The sequence below is a fragment of the Berghia stephanieae genome, chromosome 2 (assembly GCF_034508935.2).
Source record: "Berghia stephanieae isolate SIO BIC M18660-M18661 chromosome 2, UCSD_Bste_1.3, whole genome shotgun sequence".
In the NCBI taxonomy this organism is placed as follows: Eukaryota; Metazoa; Mollusca; class Gastropoda; order Nudibranchia; family Aeolidiidae; genus Berghia; species Berghia stephanieae.
This window is the reverse complement of record NC_088361.1, coordinates 12,086,160-12,105,574: the sequence shown is the minus strand read 5'-3', so window position 1 is coordinate 12,105,574 and position 19,415 is coordinate 12,086,160. Positions and strand designations below refer to the sequence as shown.

At 36.3% G+C, this 19,415-nt stretch overlaps 1 protein-coding gene across 3 annotated transcripts in view; it reads left to right on the top strand.

Annotated features, from left to right (window-relative positions):
* Positions 1 to 19,415, top strand: part of LOC144964328 (slit homolog 2 protein-like) — a 242,125-nt gene that overhangs the window by 189,509 nt on the left and 33,201 nt on the right. For all 3 annotated transcript variants that reach the window (XM_078898435.1, XM_078898434.1, XM_078898433.1), the window contains exons 12-17: positions 10,955 to 11,026; positions 12,052 to 12,123; positions 13,000 to 13,071; positions 14,625 to 14,696; positions 15,992 to 16,155; positions 18,461 to 18,611. In XM_078898435.1, coding sequence (XP_078754561.1) covers positions 10,955 to 11,026; positions 12,052 to 12,123; positions 13,000 to 13,071; positions 14,625 to 14,696; positions 15,992 to 16,155; positions 18,461 to 18,611 — 603 coding nt within the window. The remainder of the gene's footprint in view (positions 1 to 10,954; positions 11,027 to 12,051; positions 12,124 to 12,999; positions 13,072 to 14,624; positions 14,697 to 15,991; positions 16,156 to 18,460; positions 18,612 to 19,415) is intronic.

Genomic DNA, 19,415 nt, shown 5'->3' with positions numbered 1-19,415 from the left:
AGATTTTTTTTCATTCAAAAAAGAATTATAGCAGTCTGAATATTGAGATGATTGGCAGATGAGATTGATACACAACTGTGTATGATATAGGCTGTCACTCCACCCACCCAGTTTCACGCCATAGCATAAAGTTGTATCAAGATAACTGCTGTAAATCTATCATAATTTCTTTTTGTTTTTAAAGTCATGTGTTTCGTGTCAAGCTTGACAACTTACATGCTGTATCAACAACATGAAATATTCCGTAAGTTGTGTGCAATATGATACAAGTGGAGATTTTTTCATTCAAAAAAGACTTAAGGCAGTCAAGATTTGAGATGATTTGCAGATGATGAGATTGATCCGTCAATCTAAGACAAAATATGTTTCATACAACTAAAGCCCCCACAACTGTCAAAATGGTGTATAATTTAGGCTGTCAGTCCACCCACCCAATGTCATGCCATAACCTAAAGTTGTATCAAGGATCATCAAGTTAACTGTAAATCTATCGTAATTTTTTTTTGTTTTTAACGTCATGTTTTTCGTGTCAAGCTTGACAACGTACGTGCTGTATCAAAAACATGAAATAGTCCGTAAGTTGTCTGAATTATGATACAAGTGAAGATTTTTTTCATTCAAATAAGAGTTAAAGCAGTCAAAATATTGAGATGATTGACCGATGAGATTGATACACAACTGTGTATGATTTAGGCTGTCACTCTACCCACCAAGTTTCACGTCATAACCTAAAGTTGTATCAGGGATCTTCAAGATAATTGTAAATTTATCGTAATTTTTTTTGTTTTTAAAGTCATGTTTTTCGTGTCAGGCTTGACAACTTACGTGCTGTATCAAAAACATGAAATAGTCCGTAAGTTGTGTGAAATATGATACAAGTGAAGATTTTTTTCATTCAAATAAGGGTGAAGGCATTTTAGATATTGAGATGATTGTCAGATGAGATTGGTCCGTCAAACTAAGAGAAAATGAAATTACATACAACTGTAGCCCCACAAGTGTCAAAATAAACTGATTTAGGCTGTCAATCGATCCACCCATTTTCACGCCTTAATCGGGGATCATCAAAATAATTGTAAATCTATCATAAAATGTGTGTTTTTAAAGTCATGTGTTTAGTGCATTAACATCTCTAATAGATGATAATGGTTTCGTGTCAAGCTTAACAACGTACGTGCTGTATCAGCAACATGACACAGTCCGTAGGATGTCTGAATTATGATACAAGTGAAGATTTGTTTTCATTCAAATAAGAACTAAAGCAGTCTGAATATTGAGATGATTGGCAGATGAGATTGATACACAACTGTGTATGATTTAGGCTGTCACTCCACCCACCCAGTTTCACGCCATAGCATAAAGTTGTATCAAGATAACTGCTGTAAATCTATCGTAATTTCTTTTTGTTTTTAAAGTCATGTGTTTCGTGTCAAGCTTGACAACTTACATGCTGTATCAACAATATGAAATAGTCCGCAAGTTGTGTGAAATACGATACAAGTGGAGATTTTTTCATTCAAAAAAGATTTAAGGCAGTCAAGATTTGAGATGATTGGCAGATGATGAGATTGATCCGTCAATCTAAGACAAAATATGTTTCATACAACTAAAGCCCCCACAACTGTCAAAATGGTGTATAATTTAGGCTGTCAGTCCACCCACCCAATGTCACGTCATAACCTAAAGTTGTATCAAGATCATCAAGATAACTGTAAATCTATCGTAATTTTTTTGTTTTTAATGTCTGTCTTGACAACGTACGTGCTGTATCAGCAATATGAAATAGTCCGTAAGTTGTGTGAATTATGATACAAGTGAAGATTTTTTTCATTCAAATATGAGTTAAGGCAGTCAAAATATTGAGATGATTGTCAGATGAGATTGGTTTGTCAAACTAATGAGAAAATAAAATTACGTACAACTAAAGCTCCACCACTGTTAAAAATAAACTGATTTAGGCTGTGAATCAATCCATCCAAGTTGACATCATAACCTAAAGTTGTATCAGGGATCATCAAGATAACTGTAAATCTATCCTAAATAGGATTCAACAGTCGTAACGCCACTTCCTTCCTAATGACGCATGGTAACTTAGTAACACTGGCTCTAAACTATCGGAACAATGGCGGACGCCCGTATGAAATATTTCTCCGGCTAGCATAAAAACGCTTCCAGAGGGGAAAAAACACATAAATTTGATCATGTTTTGACTTTTACACATTCTGATCAAAAGGCATATGAAAAGGGAATGAAAAGTTCTAGCCAGCATGAAGAATAAAAAGTAATGATTTTCTTTGTTTAGAACCAAAATGGCCGCCGTTGCCTGGCGGCGTGACATCAGACTACTGAATCCTATTTGTGTTTTTAAAGTGATGTGTTTATTGCCAATCTTGACAACATACGTGCTGGATCAGCAACATGAAATAATCCGTAAGCTATATGAATAATGATGCAAGTGAAGATTTTTTTTTCATTCAAATATGAGTTAAGGCAGTCAAGATATTGAGATGGTTGACAGAATGATGAGATTGGTCTGTCATGCAAACTAAGAGAAAGTAATAATATAGTTCATACAACTAAAACCCGACAACTGTGTATGATTTAGGCTGTGAATCAATCCACCCAGTTTCACGCCGTAACCTAACGTTGTATCAGAGATCATCAAGAAAATCGTAAATCTATCGTAAAATCTGTGTTTTTAAAGTCATGTGTCTAATGTCTATCTTGACAACGTACGTGCTGTATCAGCAACATGAAATAGTCCGTAAGTTGTGTGAATTATGATACAAGTGAAGATTTTTTTCATTCAAATATGAGTTAAGGCAGTCTGAATATTGAGATGATTGGCAGATGAGATTGGTTCGTCAAACTAAGGAGAAAATAAAATTACGTACAACTAAAGCTCCACAACTGTTAAAAATAAACTGATTTAGGCTGTGAATCAATCCACCCAGCTTGACAACGTACGTACTGTATCAGCAACATGAAAGAGTCCGTCATTTGTGTGAATTATGATACAAGTGAAGATTTTTTTTTCATTCAAATATGAGTTAAGACAGTCAAGATAATGAGATGATTGAAAGTATAATTCATATAACTAAAGACCGGTACCCCATAACTGTCAAAATAAACTGATTTAGGCTGTCAATCCATCTACGCAATTTCACGCCATAACCTATAATTGTATCAGAGATCATCAAGATAACTGCTGTAAATCTATCGTAAAATTTGTGTTTTTAAAGTCATGTTTTTCGTGTTAAGCTTGACAACTTACTTGCTGTATCAGCAACATGAAATATTCCATAAGTCATGTGACTTAACTCGAGGTTTATGTAATTAATCAGTTAACTGTCGTAGCCTGGTTAAAAACTCGTATTTAAACATTTGGCCAAAAAACTCGTCCTTCAAATATCGATGGATTGAAATGACCCTCATCTTGGCAAAAACTCTCAAACCTGGGACTTCGTGGCAGACTTCGCGAAATCCCATGTTTAAGAGTTTTTGCCAGATGAGTGTCATTGAAATCGATTGATATTTGAAGGACGAGTTTTCTGGCCAAATTTATAAATATAGGGAATGAGATTAGCGAAAGAGTAGCGTCCCTTGATTGGACGTCACCGGTGGAGAAGTTATTTGTAAACAAACCAACTACAAGCCTAACGCTCCAAATACAAAATTTATTGTTCATATTTCTGTACACAGATGCATAACGTTGATTATGATATGCATTTTTGTACAGAAATATGAATAATACATTTTTTGAAAATTTGGAGCGCTTGGCTTGTAGTTGGTTTGTTTACAAATAACTTCTCCACTGGTGACGTCCAATCAAGGGACGCTACTCTTCCACTAATCTCATTCCCTATACGTGTCTTTCCAGATTACCACAGTTAACTGGTTACGTTGAATGTTTCTATAGACTTATCCTCTGGTTTGAAATGGGGAGAAAAGTCGTGACGTCACACATACTTTTCCGGTTCCGAAATCATTGGAAGGGTGTATTTAACGAGTCCTTCTGAGGCCTATCATTGGAAGGGTGTATTTAACGAGTCCTTCTGAGGCCTATCATTGGAAGGGTGTATTTAACGAGTCCTTCTGAGGCCTATCATTGGAAGGGTGTATTTAACGAGTCCTTCTGAGGCCTATCATTGGAAGGGTGTATTTAACGAGTCCTTCTGAGGCCTATCATTGGAAGGGTGTATTTAACGAGTCCTTCTGAGGCCTATCATTGGAAGGGTGTATTTAACGAGTCCTTCTGAGGCCTATCATTGGAAGGGTGTATTTAAAGAGTCCTTCTGAGGCCTATCATTGGAAGGGTGTATTTAACGAGTCCTTCTGAGGCCTATCATTGGAAGGGTGTATTTAACGAGTCCCTCTGAGGCCTATCATTGGAAGGGTGTATTTAACGAGTCCTTCTGAGGCCTATCATTGGAAGGGTGTATTTAACGAGTCCTTCTGAGGCCTATCATTGGAAGGGTGTATTTAACGAGTCCTTCTGAGGCCTATCATTGGAAGGGTGTATTTAACGAGTCCTTCTGAGGCCTATCATTGGAAGGGTGTATTTAACGAGTCCTTCTGAGGCCTACCAATGAATAGGTTACATATTGAATCATTAGGTGGTCGTACTATTTTAGTAGCAGCATGTACGGACAGATTCTAAGGATTCGACTACGGGACGAAAAAAATGAGCTAGGACCGATGATCTTTATTGACGACCAGCAAACAAATATGTGACCCTTCTTCTCAAAACGGTATTAAGTCGGACTGGTTAAGATGTGGAAAACTGAATTTATAGCCAGGACTATCAGACCTGTGTTGAGTTTTAATGTTTTATTGAGGAGAATGGCAACCAAATTTTAGGATGCTAATGCCAACGGCTTATATTTTTGACCAGTTTAGCATTAAATCCGACTTTTAAGCATCTGGTTCGTTCCGACATAATACCGTTTTGAGACGACGGGTCGCATATTATTTAGACTAGAAAATAAGATGCCACCACTGTGAAACCAGAAGATCGGTTACACAAGGTAGTACCTACAAGCATCCCGTCCTCGGGAAGAGTAGTTTTACACTTTCAATGAGATAGGAATCAGTTGTAGTTGTTGTTGTTGTTGTTGTTGTTGTTGTTGTTGTTTTTGTTGTTTTTGTTGTTGACATCACATCACACTTTCTTTCCCTATAGGATTCAATAGTCTGATGTCACGCCGCCCGGCAACGGCGGCCATTTTGGTTCTAAACCAAAAAAAAATCATTACTTTATATTCTTCATGCTGGCTAGAACTTTCATTTGCCTTGTGATCAGAATGTGTAAAAGTCAGAACATGATCAAATTTATGGGGTTTTTTTTCCTCGGGATACGCTTTTATGCTCGCTGATAAATATTTCATACGGGCGTCCGCCATTGTTCCGATAGTTTAGAGCCAGTGTTACTAAGTTACCATGGTCATTAGAAAGGAAGTGACGTTACGACTGTTGAAGAGTATTGACATCAAGTGGACAGTATCTCTTCCATCGGAGAATCGACCAGGACCTCTTGTCATAATATGTTATATTCTATCGGATATGTCAATCTAATACAGACGTACTGTACCACTTAATGATATAAGAATGATATGAAGGTATCTAAAAAAAAATATTAGCGTTTATATAGCGCAATATCCACTAAACGTGCTCAAAGCGATTTACAAGGGGTCCCTGGTCAACAGCAACATTTAACATGTAGGACGGGACATGACGCCTGTTAGGCGATATTACAATTTTTCGGACAAAGACAACGCTGTTAACGACCAGGTACTCATTTTAAACCTGAGTACGGTGAGAGAATGTGAGTAAAGAGCCTTTTCCAAGGACTCAACTATGCGCCGAGCGCGAGGCTCGAACCCAGGACCTTCCGATCCGAAAGCGAGTGTCATACCACTAGACCACATAGCCGTATCCAAATCTATTTTTAGATATCTTTTTTTTTTTTTTTAAGAAATGTTTTTACCGCGACGGTTGTCATGGTTTTCATTTTATCTTTTTAATCTGATCATTTATGATCGATGGGTTTGTTTGAAGGAGCGACTCATCGGGGGCAGCGTGGCTCAGCGGTACGGTCTTTGCTTCGTACACGAAAGGTACCGAGTTCGATCACCCGCCGCTGAGCTTTGTGGCCTTGAGCAAGTCACCTCGTCCTCGCTCAACCTTGCTGCGCTGCACTGCGGCTGACGCCTGGGTTATTCCAGTCTTCCCTTGGAATAGACCCTAGTCAAATCTCCCCTATGGGATGAATAAAGGGAATTAAATTAATTTAATAGGTGTTAGATTGTCTAGACAAACTATGAAGTGTTATAGATAGTTCGAAGGTGACGTCACTTAAGTCTTTGTTATTGTTTTTTGCCATCCGCGTTTATGAGTAATGCTCACTGAACTGTATTAATCTGACTATAAACGTTCATGGATACACACAGTTTTGGTGTTGGTCGTTATACTTCGGATGGCAATGTTTGAGCTTTCAGCCAAGCGCATATTCTATAGGGAATGAGATTAGCGGAAGAGTAGCGTCCCTTGATTGGACGTCACCCATAGTCTGTGACGTCACCGGCGGAAAAGTTATTCGAGAGAGAACGTCATGTTGGTTGTGCGCATGCGTCTCTCGTCCGACGTTCTCTCTCTAATACTTTTCCTCCGGTGACGTCACAGACTATGGGCGACGTCCAATCAAGGGACGCTACTCTTCCGCTAATCTCATTCCCTATATTTAAACGTGTAATATCTAGACGTGTAGACCAAATGATGTGTCAGTGGCGCTTGACAGACCGAAATGTCAGAGTATTATATTACATCGTAATGAAGACTTCTACATACACTATATAATCATTAATCACGTGATCGTGGTAATCACAAAAATCCGCCCAGGACAAAATCTGTCGGTCCTAATGATGTCTGGAACCAGAATGAGATTATAGATAGAATGAAATTGACGTCACTCAAGTCTTTGTTTTTGCTTTTTGTTTTTTGTTGTTTTTGTTTTTTTTTTTTTGTTTTTTTTTTTGTTTTTTTTTTTTTTGTTTTTTGCCATCCACGTTTATGAGTAATTCTAACTTAACTGTATTATCCAGACTATAAAAGTTCATAGTTACTCATAGTTTTGTGTATTGGCCCGTTAAATTTCCGGATGGCAATGTCGTGAGCTTCTTAGCCAAGCACATACTATCTATAGATACTATTATGGTCCAAGAGAAATAAATAAGAATTTATAACTCTCCCCCAACGTTGAGAGATGTCTTAAAACTTGTCACGTGTTCAAGTCCATGTCCCGTTAAGACACAGTTCTCGGGCACGTGGAAATTACAAATTATTAACAATTCCGTTCAATTTTTCAACAAATTACAACACACATACACCACACATACACACACCAATACACACACACACACACACACAGACGTAAGTAATGTGACTATAGAATTAATATCATACGTAGTTTCTCTACCACGTGGAGCTATCGGACTCTCCTACAACTATATTAACAAGCCATAATAGTTCTGTTATCAACCACAAATTGTTTCACGTCCGTATTACACACGATGGCAATTATTAATCTTAAATTTATCTATAAATAATATATAATATATATAATCCACACACACATGTACACACACACACAACACACCTACACGCATACACACACACACACAGCATAATATAAGCAATGGAGCACATCACAACAATGCCAATACACATCAACACTGATCACCACTACACAACGAAACAACTTTAGTTTGGAGTAAGAACTTTTCTACGGACATTACTATGGATTACGCCGACTGAAGACGTGTAAACACAGAAACGAATCGTCTCGGCCACAAAAAATGTGAGTGACAATTTGCCAGCGGCGTACTGTCATTTAGAGCATGGGTATCAAGATATGTTGTCGATATATTTTTAGTTATGGATAAATAAGTAGAGAATAAGAAGAGAAGTAGAAGAGAAGAAACATTGATGCACTCATTTTTACCTAAATTAGAATGTCTTGTACTGTCATATGCATGGCTAAGGATAAACGATAGCACTTCAACTGTGCACCCATGTGAAGGGTACCACGGTTTCACTCTAATGGTAATTTCGGATGTAAGTAGACTTCTGATGGTTCAATGAAAACTAAATGTAAATGTCAAACAGGTAACATCCACTTCTGTCCCAAAACAATTCCTTAATGCTGCATTCGCCAACAAAATACAATATAAAAAAATATAATTTCTTTTATATTTCACGTAAGCAAGATAAACGATATACCAGCAATTTTATAAATATAAATCGATTCTGCTTCCCGTCTTTAATAGTGAGTACAAAATCGTTTGGTTGATGGGGACCGAGACTTTTAATCAAAAGTTTATTTTCCCTATTGAAAGAACCGGTATTGATAGTCAACAGGTAATAGATGCGATTCGTCACACTTAATAGCAATTAATTAAAATTTTAAAAACAGACACTGCATACATCAGATTAACACTCGAATTATCAATAAACATAACATACAGTCTCACACTCAAGTTAAAAGGGACAAGTGGAATTCAATATTCACATGCTGACACGCCTCGAAGAGGGATGGGTAACAGGTACAACACGATTGCCATTAATTAGGTCGTTGTATGTGGCTGCGAGTAAGAAAGCCACAATGACTCAGTTCAAAGTTCAAAGTCAAGATGCCTCTTCATGCCCACAGTCATAGCACACGGCAAACGTGAAATGCATCGCCTGGTTGTACCGTGGGAATATGGCTGGAAGCCTTCTCAACTTTGAAAGCCACACGCTGTACTGATTGGTCAGGGGCACGAGTACGACTTGAGCTGTAGTAAATTTAAAGCGGTGTGATTGGTTCAAGTTTTGAGGCTCTGTAAGGGTTTTTTAACACCAGGTCAACAATGAATTTCATTGTTTATGAAATAGAAAATTAAAAGTGTGACTTTTTATTGTTAAATTATTACAAATTATCAAGACAATGACGAGCTGTGGCTTAGCCTTAATAGCCTTTAAGGCCCTACGCCACTGATTCTATATATATATATATATATATATATATAGTAAAAAATTATAAATTATGCCTTTTCCGCCACGACATAATAAGACATCGTCGCCTAGGCATTCCACGAAGGAATATAGATAACTCATCAAACAAGATGTCTGATGTCAACAGGAATCACCCATGTTGTCCAATTGAGCAAATTGGGGTTAATAATCTTGCTCAGGGAAAAAAAAACGAAAGTGCCTGAAGCAGGGCTCGAACCCGGGTCCTTCCGGGCCACAGTGCAATGCCTTAACCACTCGGCCACTTCGCCCCCCCCCCCCATATATATAATATATATATATATATATATATATATATATATATATATATATATATATATATATATATATATATATATCTCTGTCGATATATATATATATATATATATATATATATATATGAAACTGGCATAAAGATTACCAAGGCTATTCTTTATAACTAAGTGTCGCTTTGAGATGAAACAAAAAAAAAAAAACTGAGCATAAAACTGCTATCATTACGTTCAACGTGTCTTTACGACGGTGAATCAAAGACGTAGAGCTGATGGTCGGCGAGATTGGTATGATAGCTGGGCCGGGTTGTCTGAGGTTTGAGATTATACTTTATAGCGATGGGAGAACGATAGGCGGTGGCGGCGACGGTAAGAGCTATCTATCTATGGTTTGATGAGAATCCCAGACAAATTGTTGTAGAATATTATAGAGATATTACGGTGGTCTGTTCTGTCACTGCTGTGAGATATTTGTCAATGTTTAGGCCAGGGTTGCCTGATTAATTTCAGGCATTCCGCCAACTGGATTTAAAAAATCTGCCAAATACCACAAAAATCTGCCAAACCGTACTATTTATAGTACCCCCTTTGAAAACTCGTTTTGTTAAACAAAAAATTCTCAAGGCCGATGTCATAATTTTTTTTCATTTCCCAAGTTTAAAAAAAATCACTAATACATAAAAATTGCCATGGAAAACGTGGAGAAGACCTATACATTCATCCCTAGGCCTCAGAAAATAAAATCTGCCAAATATCTGCCAAACTCCAAACCGATTTTTCTCTGCCAGACAACTTCAAATTCTGCCCAAAAAAAAGGACATTTGGCAGAAAATCTGCCAAATTGGCAACCCTAGATGCTAATTCGTGGATGGCTTTTGGTTATCGTTTGCACGAAGAGAAGACGATCGAAAAGTCATGATTTTAGGTACTTTCACGGCGCTTTACAGGGGATTCCCTAGCCAACACAGCAACACTTGACATGTTGGACGAGACATGACGCCTATCAGGCGATATTGCTCTTTTTTTTTACTGACAATGACAATGCTCTTATCGGCCAGGTACTCATTTTACACCTCAGTAGGATAAAAGAATATGAGTAAAGTGTCTTTTCCAAGGATTCAACTATGCGCCGCTCAGAATTGGACTTACTTACTTACTTACTTATCCGAACCAGCGACCACCTGAGCTCTAGCCCTTCGGTCTTGTGCCATGAATTGGACTCGAAACAAGAACCTATCGAAGGCAGCAGATTCTAATGGCTCCACTACCCTCACTCTGTTACCCAGGTTTCCATATAGTTCGCCAGACCTGATGTCAGATAACCGCCGCCCATAGCCAAACTCCGCTAGGGAAAGAGAAGCTTCGGCAGCCAGGCTTAGTCTCAAGCGACTAATCCCACAACCGCCGCCCTACAACACCTGGATAGAATACGTGGTCTTCTGCGAACCTGGAAGCAGAGCCCGCCTGTCCCTGCATCGGTCCCCAGGCGGGATGCGAGGACTCAACCACCAATTGGAACCCTGCATCGAAGGCGACATTCATACCACAAGACCACATGGAACCCACATTTCACAGTAAAATAGAACTGGATCTGTAAAGGGTTAATTTATTCTTTATATATTTTATCTCTCCAGAGACTTGTCAGATAATCAGATATCGTCCATTGCCCCGGATGCCTTCTCTGGTTTGGATTCACTCAATTCACTGTAAGTGTCAACGTCTATCAAGTCACAAGCTTGTTTTTGTTGTTTATTTATTTTTTGTTTTGTCTTTGGTTTTTGTTTTATGTTTGTTTTTTGTTTTTTGTTTTTTAAAGGACATTTTTTTTGTTATATTGTTTTTATATTTCGTTTTGTCGTTATTCTTTTCTTTGTTTTGTTTTTGGTTTGGTTTGGTCTTTTAAGGAGTTTGTTGTTGTTGTTGTTGTTGTTGTTGTTGTTGTTGTTGTTGTTGTTGTTATGATTGTTTGTATTTCGTTTTGTCGTTCTTCTTTTATTTGTTTTGTTTTGATTGTTTTGATTTTTTAAACTTTACTTTTATATTATTTTCCCTTTTATTTCTTTCCAAATTCTTTTATTTGTTTTATTATTTATCTATTCTATCTTTACTTTTGTTTTGTTTTTCTTTTATTTTTGTCTTCTGTCGATCTTTTTAGTTTGTTTTGTTATATTTTATGTTTTGGATTTTTTTTTTCTATCGTTTTGTTAATTCATCTCACTATCTCTCATGTGTCTTTAGTATTTCACTACATCATCGTGTATTGTTGATAAAGGGGAAACCCGAAACGTCTACAGTATCTGTCATCATCATCATCATCATCATCATCACCATCATTTTCTTCATCACTCCTATTAACCCTCTATAAAACTATTCATGTTTATCAACACCCATTCTAATTTCCATGGGTTCAAAGAACAGTATCTACCTCTTGACTTCACTATACCTCACATTAACCAAAATGCCGTACTCTGGATAAACACGTATTTAAAAATTTGGCCAGAAAACTCGTCCTTCAAATATCGATGGATTTAAATGACCATCATCTTGGCAAAAACTCTCAAACCTGGAAGTCAAGAAACACCTCGCGCGCGAAGTTGAGAGTTTTTTTCCAAGATGAGGGGGCCATTTAAACAGGACGAGTTTTCTGGCCAAATTTTTAAAAAATATGTACGTGGTTTTCCATAGTACGGCAGTTAGCTGGTTAATCAAATCAACTTGTACTGAATTCCAGGGTTTTATACGGCAACAAGATAGAAGACCTTCCCCCTGGAGTGTTCAGCGGTCTCACATCTCTACAATTGCTGTAAGTAGATCTTTTCCTTATGACTACTACTGGTAACAACAAGAAATGAAGTGAGTAGGAAAGTGCCAGAAGACAACAGAGAATAAAAACTTCGCAAGCTCGGACCAACGACAACTCCGCCTGGCCGGGTAGATCGTGACTCTACCGTATGAGCTATACACGACCCCCCCCCCCCCCCCCAACCCCACCTAAAAAAAATCCATTCAAACATTAGTATAACTAGAGCCTACTTGTGACACAACGCCTCTAAGTGGTATTCGTATCGTATCGTATTGTACCGGATCGTATCGTTTAAGAGGTTTCAAACAGGCTTTAAAAATCGTGAAGTCCTCTGTGAAATATTAAAAATTGTCTCTGACAGAGACAGCGCTGCCAAGTACTCATATTACACATGAGTGCAGTAAGAGAATGTGAGTAAAGAGCCTTTTCCAAGGACTCAACTATGCTTCTATTTAGTCAAAGAAAGACCTTAAAATTATAATATATATTTTTATTATTAATCTGAAACTCTTACGGACAATGAACTGATGGGTTGTTTTGTTTCGTTTTTGTTTTTTGGGGGGTTTTTTCGTTGTTGTTTTGTTGGGTTTTTTTTTTTTGGTTTTTTTTTTTTTTGGGGGGGGGGGTTAGGGGTGGGGTTGTTTTTGTTTTGTTTTGTTTTTTGTTTGTTTGTTTGTTTTGTCTTGATTTTCTTTTGGGGGGGGGGAGGGGGTGGGTCTGGAGATGGGGGTGTTTGTGGTTTTGTTTGTTTGTTGTTGTTTGCTTTTTGTTTTTGTTTTTTTTTGTTGTTTTTTTTGGGGGGGGGTGTTTGGCGTTTTTCTATTTTGTTTGTTTGTTTGTTTGTTTTTCTAAAACTTCTGTCTGCATTCATTTCAGGCTACTGAACGCCAACAAAATCTCATGTGTTCGTGTTGATGCCTTCAAAGACCTTAGAAATTTGCATCTACTGTAAGTAAAGACTGGCGTTCTTTACATGGAAAATAGGATTTAATCATTTTATGACACAGAGAGAACGAATTAAGGACAATTAATTTAGAGATTGAGGATGAAGAAGAAAAGATTCTGAGATAAGGAAAAAAATCGTTGTATATTGGCATTGAGAGTAGAGGAGAGAGAGAGAGAGAGAGAGAGAGAGAGAGAGAGAGAGAGATGAAGGAGATAGAGAGATTGGGACAGAGAGACAGAGAAGGAAAGAGAGAGAGGGGAAAGAAAGTGAGAGAGAGAGTCAGAGAGAGAAAGAGAGCGATAGGAGAGAAAAAGTGTTTATGAGATAGAGATAGACAGAGAGATGTCTAAGGGAGTGAGATAGAGAGAGATAGAGGAGGAGGAGGAGGAGGAGGAGGAGGAGGAGGAGGAGGAGGAGGAGGAAGACGTTGTGTGAGAGAGATAGAAAGAGAGAGAAAAAGAGAGAGAGAGAGGAGGAGGAGGAGGAGGAGGAGGAGGACGTTGTGTGAGAGAGACTGTGTGAGAGAGATAGAAAGAGAGAGAGAGAGAGAGAGAGAGAGAGGACTTTAGGAGGAGGAGGAGGAGGAGGAGGAGGAGGAGGAGGACGTTGTGTGAGAGAGACTGTGTGAGAGAGATAGAAAGAGAGAGAGAGAGAGAGAGAGAGAGAGAGAGAGATAGAGGACTTTAGGAGGAGGAGGAGGAGGAGGAGGAGGACGTTGTGTGAGAGAGACTGTGTGAGAGAGATAGAAAGAGAGAGAGAGAGAGAGAGAGAGATAGAGGACTTTAGGAGGAGGAGGAGGAGGAGGAGGAGGACGTTGTGTGAGAGAGACTGTGTGAGAGAGATAGAAAGAGAGAGAGAGAGAGAGAGAGAGAGAGAGATAGAGGACTTTAGGAGGAGGAGGAGGAGGAGGAGGAGGACGTTGTGTGAGAGAGACTGTGTGAGAGAGATAGAAAGAGAGAGAGAGAGAGAGAGAGAGATAGAGGACTTTAGGAGGAGGAGGAGGAGGAGGAGGAGGACGTTGTGTGAGAGAGACTGTGTGAGAGAGATAGAAAGAGAGAGAGAGAGAGAGAGAGAGAGAGAGAGAGAGAGAGATAGAGGACTTTAGGAGGAGGAGGAGGAGGAGGAGGAGGACGTTGTGTGAGAGAGACTGTGTGAGAGAGATAGAAAGAGAGAGAGAGAGAGAGAGAGAGAGAGAGAGAATTGTTGCCGCCTTTTTTGCCATAAATTTCCGTTCATTGGTGTAAATATTATTATCATTATTATTATTGATTTCAACAAGACACTAATATCCAACATATTGCTATTAAAGTAGTATTTAACATCTTTTTGGTATCTTTCCTGTGTTACAGATGGAAAGAAATTGACGTCACTCAGCTCTTTGTGATTGTTTTTAGACAGCCATTTTAATGATTCTTCTCACTAAAGTTTATCAATCAGACTATAAGCGTTTAAGGTTACACATAGTTTTCTGTGTTGGCACATTATATCTGGCTGGCGGATTCTGTGAGTATTTAAGCTAAACGCCTATCATCCATACTCGTATGTCCATTCACAGGTCACTCTACGACAACGACATCCAATCTCTGGCCAATGGGACCTTTGACCCTCTGACTGGAATACAAATCATGTCAGTACATAGCATCATATTGAACTTTCTCATTCTTTTTGTTGAATGAAACCATCTCTCATTCTTTTTATTTAATCGAACAGTCTCTCATTTATTTCATTATTGAAACGACTATATCTCATTCTTTTTATTGAATAAAATCATCTCTCATTCTTATTATTGAATGAAACCATCTCTCATTCTTATTATTGAATGAAACCATCTCACATTCTTTTTGTTTTATGAAAGAATCTCTCATTCTTTTTATTGAATGAAACTATCTCTCATTCTTTTTATTGAATGAAACCATCTCTCATTCTTTTTATTACTTTTTATTACTGAAACATTCTCTTTTTTTTTTTTTAATTATTTAATGAAACATTTTTTTGTTTTTGTTTTTGTTTTGTTTGTTTTTTGTTTTTTGGTTTAATGATACAATTCTTTTTATTGAATGAAACAGTCTGTTAACTTGTAAGAGATACATCAAATTAAACCAACATATTATTATAATATCCTCTTATCCTCAAAAAGACGAACCCTCTCTGAACTCAGGTTTGCGCCAGATGATATTCATCGTGTAAATTGAAAGAGGACATCGTTATCAATAAATCTATCCAAAACTGAAGGAAAGTCTATACTACAATATTCGATTGAGTAGACAGACGAGATAGAAAAATCGAAATTATTCCTTTTACAATTGGTTGTCATATTCAATCAATCTTTCAAAGTACTTTTGGCTAATGGCAAAACTCTCCTGATGATTATTCGCTACAATCTTACAAAGTTCGTTGAATAAGTTATTTCCTGTAGTTTTTATTTAATTTTCTTTCTTTCACGCTGTTCTTTGTCCTTTAAAATAGTGTCTTATTTATCTGGGGGGTTTTTCTTTGTTTATTTGTTTGGGGTTTGTTATTGTTTTGTTTTTTTGTTGTTATTTTTTTTTGGGGGGGGGTGTGCTTTTTTTTTTTTTTTTTTTTTGTTTTTTTTTTTTTGTTTGTTTTTTTTTTTGTTTATTGTTTTGTTTGTCTGGGTTGTTTTTTTTTACGTTTATTTCGAATTTCTAGGGTTTTTATTTCCAAATTAAAAAATAATTCTTATAATATATTTATTTATGAGCTTCTTGCTTTAAATCTTAAGATTGTGAATATCCATGTAGCGCGGATTCACCATGCCTTTTGCGCTTAACACTTTAAGTGTTAATAGTTAGACCCTTTTTGGTAAAAAAAAAATTAAAAAAAAAAAGAAAAGAAAAGAAAGAAAGAAAGAAAAGAAAAGAAAAATAATTGTCATTGTTTGATTGTGAATTTTGGATCCAGGCACCTTGCCCAGAACCCCCTTATCTGTGACTGCAACCTACGGTGGTTGGTAGAATACCTGGGTAGGCACCCCGTGGAAACGACCGACGTTCGATGCCAGATGCCCAGGAGGGTGCGCCGGAAGAGGATTGTCAGTCTGAGACCGGAAAAGTTCAAGTGTAAAGGTAGTATGTAGTGTGTTTAGTTGTGTGTGTGTATGTCTGTGTGTCTGTGTGTGTGTATGTGTGTGTGTGTGTGTCAAGTTGTGTGTGTGTTTTTAGTTGTGTGTGTATGTGTGTGTGTTTAGTTGTGTGTGTATGAGTGTGTATGTGTGTTTAGTTGTGTGTGTGTATGTGTGTTTAGTTGTGTGTGTGTGTATGTGTGTATGTGTGTTTAGTTGTGTGTGTGTGTATGTGTGTTTAGTTGTGTGTGTGTATGTGTGTATGTGTGTTTAGTTATGTGTGTGTATGTGTGTTTAGTTGTATGTGTGTATGTGTGTGTGTGTGTGTGTGTGTGTGTGTAATCGGCGTGCACATAGTATTTGCAGATTTGATAATGGAACGCAATTAATGATGGGATTGTTTGAACATTGCTGTAATGGTCAAAATGTTGCGTTGGTTTGAGATTTTTTTTTCTCCATTATAACATTATGACAACGAACCAAATAACATTTTGGACTTTCAGACCTGAAAATTTGTTTAAATTTTTATTTCGTTTGTTTGTTGGTTTTTTTTTTTTTTTTTTTTTTTTTTTTTTTTTTTGTTTGTTTGTTTTGTTTTTTTTAATTTTGTTTTTTTGGAGGGGGGTTTGGGGAGCTGGGTATTTTTACTTTTGCTTTTTTTTTTTTTTTTGGTTTATGTTTGTTTTTTATTGTCCCTTTTGTTGGTGGTGGTGTAGTTGTTTTTGCTCTTTTGCCTTGTGTATTTTAGGGGTGGGATGGGGGTGGGGGTTTGTGTGTTTGTTTGTCTGTTCTTGTTTTTGGGAGGGGTTGGGGTGTTCGGTTAATTATTTTTTAAAATTTTGTTTGTGGTTTGTTTGATGTTGCGTGTTTTTTGTATCGTTTTGATTTACGTTTATTTGTTTTGTTGTTTTTTGTTTTGGGTTTTTTTTTTGTTTTTCTTTGTTTTGTTTTTTGTTGTTTTTTTTTTTTGGGGGGGGGGGTTTGTTGTTGTTTTTTTTTTTTTTTGTTTTTTGTTTGGGGTTTTTTTTGGTTGTTTTTTTTTCATTATTTTTTTTTTTTTTTTTTTTTTTTTTTTTTTTGGCTTATAAATTCCGCTCTTACTGTTGAAGTCGGTGAGAAGTTTGAATGATAATTTCATTTTTATGGCGGAAGGGAGGTAATTCAGTTATAATAGACAATTACAATTGTCACAGATGAGTAATGTCCCTTGAATGCTAAAGCTTAAAAACTGAGCATGCCGACACCGAAGAGTCTTATATCTAAGTTCATGAATTTCTTTTAAAACTGGTTTTAGCTAAACAAAACAGCAGCAACAACAAAAACAACTACAACAAAACAAAAGCAAGAAAACACACAAACAACGTTAAGCAATACGATACGCCCCTCACTACTTTTATGTCCGATTTTATAGCATTGCTTGTAACTGCTGTATATTTTATGAATTTTTTTTATTTTATTATATTTGATGTTTATTTTGCTTTTAATTAGCTTCGTATTTTCATCAATAAGTTCATGACAGTGTAAAATTCTGTGCTAATATAACGATGAATGATGTGTAACATTATGATAATTTCCATTCAGGATCAATAAAGTATATCTTATCTTATCTTATATGCTCTAAGGCATTGGAACAGAATGGAGGTGGGGGGGGGGAGTTGATCTAAATAGTTCAGTTTAAAGGGTTATGTTGAAATTTGAAAATGACTACCCCAAAGGGTAGCAAGCAATTGCTATTTTCCGTTTCACGCTGTAGAAACCGGATAACCGCCGGCTCCATGAGGCCAATGGCTCTGAAGGACTACTTACTATGCGACAAACCCATGGGAGGCATCGCAACGTTTACACCCAACTCTGACTTTTAAAGATTAGATAATCGCCAATAGTTTATTTATTTATTTATTTATTTATTTATCTATTTATTTATTTATTTTATTTATTTATTATTATTTATTATATTTATTATTTATTTATTTATTATTTATTATTTATTTATTATTTATTTTATTTATTATTTTTATTTATTTTTATTTATTTATTTATTTATTTATTTATTATTTATTTATTTATTTATTATTTATTTTTTTTATTATTTATTATTTATTTATTTATTTATTTATTTATTTATTTATTTATTTATTTATTTATTTATTATTTATTTATTATTTATCTATTTATTTATTTATTTTTTATTTATTTATCTATTTATTTATTTATTTATTTAATTTATTTATTTTATTTATTTATTTATTTATTTATTTATTTATCTATTTATTTATTTATGTATATATTTATTTATTTTGCCCACCCAGGATCCGAGCAGCACCGTACCAAGAACGCGGGCACCTGTATGATAGACAGAGACTGCCCACTGGACTGTGTGTGTATGGGGACCACCGTCAGCTGTGGCAAACGTGGTCTCCAGTCGATCCCCACGGATATACCCATGTTCACCACCACCTTGTAAGATTTTTACCCCTATCAGAATTTGGCTCCCTGTTAAAAAGGACATGTTTTGTGATTTTAACCAGAGTTTAACCGCCGTACTCGTTGCTTAGATATTTTTTTTTGTATTCATGCTAAGTATGTCTAATGTGATTTTAAATTTAGTTGTTTTTAAAACATTTTTTTTATTATGTAAAGCGCCGCAGAACACGATTAACGTAGATGTTTAGGCGCTATATAAGTTCATTATTTACAGTTACATTTACATACTCTAGAAAGACACGTTATTAAAATTTGGCCAAAAAAATCGTCCTTCAAATATTAATCGATTTGAAAAATTGCTCTCATCTTGGCAAAAACGCACCAACCTGTGACATCTCGAGCTCTTTCAATAAATCAAAGGTTTGAGAGTTTTTTTCAAAGATGACTTGAAGGACAAGTTTCCTGGCCAAAATTTTGTAATACGTGTCTTTCCAGAGTACGGCTTTGACTGGTTAACAAATCTAAATCTTATCAACACGAAGTAATCCGTTGTAGTCATGAAGTCAACTGTTGTTGTGTGTTCTATCTTGGTGTAGGATGTCACTAGTTTTCTTGTGCCATTCAGTTGTTGTCTAAGAATGAAGCTATGTACATTACTCCCTGGATTCTACAATATCTCACGCAGATAAATGATTGATTCAAGCTTTTAAGACGTATCTAGATAGTTTCAAATCTACTTTTCAAAATTTATCTTGTATTTTATGGATTTTTCATCGTCATATTTCTTATTAAAATTAAAAAGTCATTAGGGTTATTTATCATATTCTTATTTCTTTTTTA